The sequence below is a fragment of the Seriola lalandi genome, unplaced genomic scaffold (genome assembly GCF_002814215.2).
Source record: "Seriola lalandi dorsalis isolate HSWRI2012SDOR001 ecotype SW California unplaced genomic scaffold, Sedor1 jcf7180002054885, whole genome shotgun sequence".
Lineage (NCBI taxonomy): Eukaryota > Metazoa > Chordata > Actinopteri > Carangiformes > Carangidae > Seriola > Seriola lalandi.
Genome location: NW_019525437.1, coordinates 1841559 through 1850368, shown reverse-complemented (window position 1 = coordinate 1850368; position 8810 = coordinate 1841559). Strand labels below are relative to the sequence as shown.

Genomic DNA, 8810 nt, shown 5'->3' with positions numbered 1-8810 from the left:
GAAGCACAGAATGAAAGTGAATGAACAGATGGCGTCTTCCCGTAGCTCCCAGCATCCCCTGCTGCTCTCTGCACACTCACTTGCCTCAGATCAGCTGCAGCAGGACACTGAGTCTCTGTCAAACACTGAGAGACAAGAGACGCACAAACTAAAACTAGAGACATTCTCTACCGACAGTCAGAACACACTGTTTCCTCACTGCTGCAAACACATTGATTCACGCCCTCGTCTCCTCTGCACAAATCTGTTCACTAAAAAAACTACGACTGCGAAGCCCCTGAAGGGACACGGGGCCTTAAAACAAGCCGTCAGGACCGCTGGAACTTTGTGATGTCACAAAGACACAATCTCCACCTTCAGTCAGGCCCCAAGCTCCGCCCACCCAGACTCTCGATTAATCTTTCATGTTCACATTAATTACTTTCATCATCATTTAGTCAGTACAATATCAGATAATAGTGAAAAATGTCTGTTTTAACATCTTTACATATTTTATTTGACCCACATTTAAAATCCTCATTTCACTACCAGGGTTGTTTGGCAGCTTTATATGGAAAATGACTGAAACAATGGACTAATCATTGCAGCTCTGTTACTGTTGTTATTATTTTGTAGACAGATATCTTCAGACACTCAACACTTTGATTTCTCATCACAGAATGAAGCAGCTTCTCTTCTGTTATTGGTTCAATTCAACTCAATGTTACCTAAAGACACTGAAGGAACATTTGCATCTTAATTTAGTTTCTGTTTTGTTGATAAACAAATAAAAGCTGGAAATCAAATAATGACAAAGTCCACATCCAGTTTTATTTGAAGAGACTTTGAATCTTTGAGATGAGCTGAAGGGTAAATACGTGGTTTTCAGAGGACAGCGACAACATAAAGGACTACAGGTGATATTATCTATACGATCAAGACCACATGGTACATTCAGTATAATGAGACTGCCAGTCATTTAAAACTCGTCCATCTCACGGTCCAGAGCCACATGATGAGAAACTCAGTTGTAAAATGATGTTGATGTATTCAGGGTCTGCAGGATGTTACTGTGCTGCAGAGTAACACCACACACACACACACACACACACACACACACACACACACACACACACACACGTATGTTTTTCTGTGAGTTAAATGTAGGTCACTTGTGGTGGTCAGTGTGTGTGTGTGTGTGTGTGTGTGTGTGTGTATGTGTGTTCATTAATCCTCTCTGGTTTTAATCTGTTCAGCAGCAGGATGGAAGCTGCTGTTAGATAAGAGACCTGCTGCTACCGTGAGCAACAACACGGCTGCCAGCAACACCTGCAACCACAGGTTGGTGGAATCAATTTTCTTTCTGTAACATTTTTCAGTTTCATCTCTGTTTAGCCTAGCTTAGCACAAAGACTGGAAGCAGGGGGAAACTGTTAGCCTGGCTCCAGTATAATGGTTTAATGGTTACACTTTGGGCTACAGCTCACTTATTTTAGCCTGTATCTGTTTTCATTCAGTCAACCCCCCCCCCCCCCCCCCCCCCCTTGCATAAATCATTCATATGGTACAAAAACAAGCCTAAATGATAACAACCTAAAATCTGTTTTTCCTGCAGCACTGAGGCTGCGGGGAGAAGTGACGTAATGAGCTCAGTTGCTTTGATTGGTCTGGAGACTGTGCTGGTCTTCATCATGTAAACCACTGTCTGAACCTCTGACCACCCAGTCCGTCTGTGCTCCTGGTCTGTGTCTCAGATACAGTCCTGCTTCCTGCAGCTCAGTGTCCTGACAAAACACCTGCTGAACAGAGACTCCACTCTGTCCTTTACCAGTGGAGGTCTGAGAGTCACATGGTTTTATCAACATGTATTTATCTTAATTCATACATTTAATAAAGATGAAATGAGGCAGATGCATCACTGCACTGTCGAATCATCCTCCTCCTCACAGTGAAATAAGGACACAAGCTTTTCTCTCATTAAACCTGATTTACAACATTACTGAATACAACTGTGAAATCCTAAAAACACAAACACAACAGAGACTCATCAAGCAAACTTAATTTGCTCTGTAGACGCTCTTAGCTGCAAGAAGTTGTGTTTACTTAGAATAATTGTATTTCACAAACTAATAAACAAATAAATAAATAAGAGCTGTATTTTCTGACACAGAGAGCAGACAGTGAATGCAGCAGTCTTACCGCCACAGCCTCCAGGATCTGTTTGATGACATGAGCGGCGTCTCTCTCACTGTAGTAACCTCGCTCCACGATCCTGGAAAACAACACATGGTTCAAACATCACATGACACACACAATATGACACCTGCATATGTACATCAGACTTACAGGTAGAGACGACAGGTAACTACACACAGGAAGCAGACAAGGAACAAAGAAGGTGAACTGATTTAAGCAGAGTGAGGCTGATGAGGGACTGAGGTGCAGGTGGGGTGAGCTCAGGTGAGTGCAGGGCTGATGAGAGGTGGGAACAGGTGTGTGGATGGGCGGGGCAGTCAGGTGATGAGAGGAGCAGACTGTGACAGTTTGAGCCATTACTGTACTGACAGTATCACCTGTATGATACATTTACACTTACCTACCTTATCTCATCTATAAATTCTACTTTTGTGATCTGAACACACACCTGACAGCCAATCACAGAGCTGGATTTTCCCTAAGTGTGTGTATGTGTGTGTGTGTGTGTGTACCTGTCGAACAGCTCTCCTCCGGTCACCAGCTCCAATACCAGAGCGATGTCAGTGTCCGTCTCAAAGATCTCCTTCAGCTGGATCTGAAGCACCACAGAAGAAGAAGGTGGTTGTTACAGCTGAGTGTACAGACCAGTTGATCCTGGGTCAGTGTAGGTGGAGGTAACAACACAGTGAACTGATGAAGAACTAGTTCTGAAGTCAGAAGAACCTGAGGTTTATTAACAGACTGCTCTTCAGTTCAGATTCTCACAGTAGAGTCTGAACTCACTGCTCCTGCATCACTGAACACACTTGAAATATAGATCTGGTCTGACACGAATAAGTTTCCTGCAGCAGGTATAAAAATGTCTCTAATGTCCCCATTCATCGTCATCCTGTCCCACATTCAGCTGATCCAAGGACACTGAGGACACCAGAGAGAAACAGACTGACAATGTGTTTTATCATTTAAGCAGAAATAATCACATTAACACTATCAGTATTTAACCTCCTAGGACCTGGCGTCCACATATGTGGACCTCACATTTTGGGTTCTCTAGACCACAATACTAACTTTTTCTCAACAAGGGCCTGGTGACCACATATGAGGATATTATACTGCCACTCAGTAATCAAAATTTAAAACTAATGTCCTCATATGTGGACATCATTTTTCTCAGGTCCCAATCAGCCTAAATAGCAAAGGGAAATTAAAAATGCACGCCATGCAAGAGTTCGGGTCTTAGTAAGTGTCCCACCCACAGGTCACAGGGTCACTGAAGTATGATATGATGATGATGATCATCATCATCACATGAGGGAATATGTTTATGAAGAAGAGTGTTCATCCTCCAGTGGAGTTATTTACACAGCTGAACAGTCCAAAAACCAGTCTGCAAGTTACATTCTAATAAAACAGTCCTGTAATAAATTCTGCCTCCATGAAGGTTATAATCAATTTGTTTGATCTTTTATTATTTTGTCCCATTCATATCAATGGGGGCTAAACAACAGCCTCTGTGTGTAAAACTATACAGTTTAACAGCAGCTCTATCTACATACAATATAGCTGTTCAATATAGACAATTGCCTGGGAGGCTGTTGTTTACATTTTCTTATAATAATTATTGTGGTTGTTATGACAACTGTAAAGTAGATTTAAACTTCTCATTCTAATTATTTTAGTCCTGGTTACTGGCTAAAATGCATTTCAACAATGTGATACAGCGTTCTGTATCAGAACAGAAAGGCAGTAACAGATCACAAGCAGCTTCTCTGTGATAAATGCAACAGAATAGGTCAGTGGTCACACAATGTGTGTGTGTGTGTGTGTGTGTGTGTGTGTGTGTGTGTGTGTGTGTGTGTGTGTGTGTGTGTGTGAATCCTGTGTTTGATAAAGTTCTTTTGAAACAAAGTCCAAACATTCCATTACCTGTTCTAATGATGATGTAACAAAGGACAGGAAATGACTTTAGAGATCAAAGACATTTTCAGGCAATGACATCATCATATGCTTGTGTGTGTGCAGACGTGCATGCATGTGTGTTAGTGTGTAATTTGAATCCTGTGTTGTTTAGTAAAGGTTTTTTGAAACAAAACAAAAATCAATTCCAAACATTCCATTCCCTGTTCTAATGATGACACAACAATGGACAGGAAATGATTTACAAGATCAAAGACATTCTAGGTGATGACATCACCGTCACCTCCCTGTCTGATTTACAGAAGCACACATAAAGCATCTTTCAGCACATTTGGAAACATTTGTCAATACAAAAGCCAAAGTGAGATCACCACTCTAAAAGACAAGTACAGTTACAGAAAGAACTCTTCCTCTTTGGTAAGATGGCAGATAAATGCGACATGCATGAAAGAATTAATCAACTGTCCCATCTACTCCAAAATGAAAAAGACTTGCGAGTCAGGGAGCAGCTAAGGGCCACAGAGAGAGAGAAGGCCCTTCGAGCGGAGATGGAGAGTGTCAAAGAAACAATAACCAACCAGAATTTGATTAAAATCAAAGCCCTCGAGAGGGAAAGAGATGGTTTATTGAAAGAGGTTGATAGCCTTAAAATGACTAATTCCACTGCCAGTGATATCACTGATGAGTGCAAGGCTGAGAGGGAAGAGAAAGAGTCCATTCGGAAGCAAAGGGATGATTTGCAAAAGGAGATGGAACAACTTAACTTGCAGCTTGATACAGAAAAAAAGCTACATGCCGAGAGACAGCTAAGGGACTCTGAGCAGAAAAAGGACCTCCATAAAGAAATTAGTACTCTCAAAGAGAAGCTCCAGATGGAACAAAGCGAGTGTGCAGCTTCTTTTGTGCCTAAACTGGAAGCCTTGCAGAGGGAGAACAAGGCCTTGATCACTCAGATAGAACAAATGAGCTGCAAAGAGAATAGCTTTACCCTTACAGACATGTCCTTCAAGGACAAGTCTGAGATCACAGAGAAAGTCACTGTGATATTTCAAGAAACATCAACACAAACACAAAATGAAGTCAGTGCCCAAGAGGAGCTGAAGAACTCCACTACTGAGGGGGAGAAGGCCCTTCATGCACAAAGTGAACATGTTAAACTGCGGTTTAATGAAGATCTACGATCTGAAAGGAAGTTAAGCGAAACTGAGCAGAAAAAGGGCCTCTGCACAGAAACCAGTACCTTCGAAGAGCAGCTCCAGAGGCAACAGAATGACTCTGCAGCTTCATTTGAGTCTGCACTCGAAGCCTTGCTGTGGGAGAGCGAGGCCGTGATTACTCAGGTAGAACAACTTAAAATGAGCTTCAATGAGATTCGCTTTACCCTCAGAGATTTTTCCGTTACAGACAAGCCTGAGATTGGAGAGAAAATCGCTGCGATACTTCAAGAAACATCGACATCAGCACAAAATGAAGTCTGGGCCCCTGAGGAGCTCAAAAACTCCACTTCTGAAGGGGAGAATACCCTTCATGCAGAAAGTGAACAACTTAAATTGCAGCTTGATGAAGAAAAAGATCCACTTACCGAGAGGCAGGTAAGGGGCTCTGAGCAGAAAAAGGACCTCTGCACAGAAATCAATACCCTGAAAGAGCAGCTCCTGATGGAACAGAACGAGTGTGCAGCTTCTATTGAGTCTGAATTCGAAGCCTTGCTAGGGGAGAACGAGGCCATGCTTACTCAGGTAGAACAACTTAAAATGAGATGGAAAGAGATTCGCTATACCCTCACACCCTTGTCCGTTCAAGACAAGCCTGAGGTCGGAGAGAAAGTCACTGCGATATTTCAAGAAACATCAACCCCAACACACAATGAAGTCTGTGCCCAAGAAGAGCTCAAGAACTCCATTACTGAGAGGGAGAATGCCCTTTGTGCAGAAATTGAACATCTTAAATTTCAGCTTGATGAAGAAAAATACTTGTGTACTGAGAGGGAGCGAAGGGATACTGAGTGGATAAAGGTCCTCAGCAAAGAAATAAGTAACCTCAAAGAACATCTCCAGATTGAACGGATCGAGTGTGCAACTTCATTTGTGTCTGAACTCGAAGCCTTGCAGCTGCTCTGTGACCTCAGAGAGCAGCTCCAGATGGAGCAGAACCAATGTGCAGCTTCATTCATGCCGAGACTTAATGTCTTGGAGAGGGAGAACAGTGCCTTTATTACTCAAATAGAGCAACTTGAAATGAGCTGCAGAGACAATAACTTCACCCTCAAATACTTGACCGAAAATGACAAGGCTGAGAACACAGAAGAAGTCCCTGTTATTCATCAAGAGGATAAAATTGAGGAACCCAAAACATTGGCCCAGGAAGAAACTGAGGTTTGTGGCCAGGAGGAGGTCAAGAATGCAGAGGAAGTCACTGTTATTCATCATGAGGATAAGATTCAGGAGCCCGAAACATGGGCACAAGAAGAAACTGAGGTCTGTGGCGAGGAGGAGCTCAAGAACTCCAAGGAAGTCACTGTTATGCATCAAGAGGATAAGATTGAGAAGCCTGAAACACTGGCACAAGAAGAAACTGAGGTTTGTGGCCAGGAGGAGCTTGAGAACTCTGAGGAAGTCACTGTTATTCATCAAGAGGATAAGATTGAGAAGCCCATAACATTGGCACAAGAAGAAACAGAGGTTTGTGGCCAGGAGGAGCTTGAGAACTCTGAGGAAGTCATTGTTATTCATCAAGAGGATAAGACTGAGGAGCCCCAAACCTTGTCACAAGAAGAAACTGAGGTCTGTGGCCAAGAGGAGTTTGAGAACTGTGAGGGGGAAAAGGTCCTTAAACAAGAAACATGTGACTCTGTAAAGAAGCTCCAAACAGATGTTTTGCAGAATCGGGATACACTTGAAGCTTTGGACAGGCAGTCCAAAGTTTTAAGCAATGACTTAAATCAGCTTAAAAAGAGCTTTGGGTGTATGGTTGAAAAATACAGGACAGAAAAGTCAGAAAAGAAAGCCCTGCAAAATGTAATTGAGGACCTTAACATCAAGCTGCAACAAGAAATGGACTTGTGTAAGCAGCTGCAGCTGAAGGCTACTGAGAGGGAGCAGGCCACTGGCAAAGAAATGAATGACCTTCAAAAGATGCTCCAAAAAGAGCGTGACCAGGATGGTAAACTCCAAGCCTGGGAGAAGGAAAAGAAGGCCTACCTTGAACAGTTGGCAGAACTGAATCTGATCTGCGAAGGAAAAAGTTTAAGAACAAAAGATTTGTTAGAAAAGGTAAAGGAAGAAAAAGCTCAGAAGGAGACCATCAAGGAAGAGCAGTTTAAGAGAATCCGGGCCCTCAACATTAAGATTAGACAGGTAGAGGATTCAAATGCCCAGCAGAAGCTGAGGGCCTCTGAAAGGGAGGAAGTCCTTTCCCTCAAAGTGCAGGAGCTGGAACAAAAGATCTCAGACTATGAGAAAGGGGCTCGCCCGAAGCGCACTGCCATGTCCAACTCAGAGAGGAAAATCCTTTCCGATGATGACCAACAGCCTAGTTGTTCCTGGGAGACAAAAAAGACCAAAAAACATACAGGCTGGAAGAAATTGCTCCACGATGCCAAACAATCAAATTGGGGGTAAATAGTAGTAATGCTTTGGCAATAGTTCAACCTCTTGGGAATATGTCTGTGAAGATTCTCAGTCATCCAGGTGATTGTATTTCTGCTTTTGTGCTCTATGAAGGCAACCGGACTTTCTTGAGGTTCTTGAAGATATTTCACCTCTTGTCTAAGAGGTTTGAAGAAGCCTCTTGGATGAGAGGTGAAACGTCCTCAATTACCTACAACAGAGTCCAGTTGCCTTCGATCCAATCCTTCTGGGATGACCATGACCTGGATGACTGAGAGTGTTCACAGACATATTAGTGGGCCAGTTAAGAAAAACAATTGTGTATTTTATGACTAAAGCATGAAAGTTTCAGCATATAATCTACATACGCCAAGGTTTTATTTCAGATGTGAAAGCAATTTGTATGTGCCCTCTGGTGAGCTTGAGTCATTGACCTCAGCATTGCTTTTTTCCATTTTTTTTCTCCATTATAATCATGTATATCTTTGCCAAAATTGCACAATAATCTTCCATATACACGCTTATCTACTGCACTATATTACTACTGCACGGTGGCCCAGTGGTTAACACTGTGGCCTTGCAGCAAGAAGGCTGTGATTGTCTACTGATCAGCTGCCTTCTCTCTGTGTGGAGATGACATCCTCTCCCCGTGCTTGCTTGGGTTTTCTCTGGGTGCTCCAGTTTCCTCCCACAAATTTTCATATTAACAAGAAAAAAAAATCAACTATAATAAAAAAATATGTAAATTTCAATTTTTGTTGTGCTTTTCTTATTATTTCTCTCCAGTGTTGGAGACACAATGTAGAAAGTACCCAGACACACCCTTTAGTTAACCCTGTGTTGTGTTGTTTTCATTTATCTGTTTTTTTTTACTTTGTGTTTCTTTACCTGTAAAGTGGCCTTGGGTACCTTGAAAGGCATTATTATTAAAGTTATTATAATCATTAGTGCCATGGGTGCTCAGCTCCGAGGCACTCCTCTACAGCAGATTTTCACATTGCCATGGCAACGGCAGCTCCTGACCTGTGTGTGTGCGTGCGCCTAGCAACCAGATAACCAACTCTCCAAGCTCCGCTAGCTTTACATTAGCCGCATGTTAGGTCTTAAATT

The 8810-nt window shown here is 42.5% G+C and overlaps 2 protein-coding genes and 1 long non-coding RNA gene across 3 annotated transcripts in view; 2 read left to right on the top strand and 1 right to left on the bottom strand.

The window, feature by feature from the left end:
• Window positions 1-8810, bottom strand: part of LOC111671585 (calcium/calmodulin-dependent protein kinase type IV) — a 22359-nt gene that overhangs the window by 7640 nt on the left and 5909 nt on the right. The window contains exons 4-5 of the mRNA XM_023428705.2: window positions 2688-2770; window positions 2179-2251 (exon numbers count right to left, since the gene is read on the bottom strand). Coding sequence (XP_023284473.1) covers window positions 2179-2251; window positions 2688-2770 — 156 coding nt within the window. The remainder of the gene's footprint in view (window positions 1-2178; window positions 2252-2687; window positions 2771-8810) is intronic.
• On the top strand, window positions 840-2135 carry LOC147817819 (uncharacterized). Its single transcript, XR_015438645.1, has 3 exons — window positions 840-896; window positions 1236-1320; window positions 1595-2135. It is a non-coding gene; the product is annotated as an uncharacterized LOC147817819 (long non-coding RNA).
• On the top strand, window positions 4743-7765 carry LOC147817818 (uncharacterized). Its single transcript, XM_087179982.1, has 2 exons — window positions 4743-6383; window positions 6792-7765. Exons 1-2 carry the CDS (start codon window positions 4743-4745, stop codon window positions 7710-7712), a joined length of 2562 nt encoding a protein of 853 aa, XP_087036108.1. The 3' UTR covers window positions 7713-7765.

Excerpts from the sequence above, each read along its gene's own strand:
- LOC147817818 (XM_087179982.1), top strand. The coding sequence starts at position 4,743 with ATGACTAATTCCACTGCCAGTGATATCACTGATGAGTGCAAGGCTGAG. Across the intron at positions 6,384-6,791 it reads ACTTGACCGAAAATGACAAG|CTTGAGAACTCTGAGGAAGT; the intron begins GCTGAGAACACA and ends GGCCAGGAGGAG.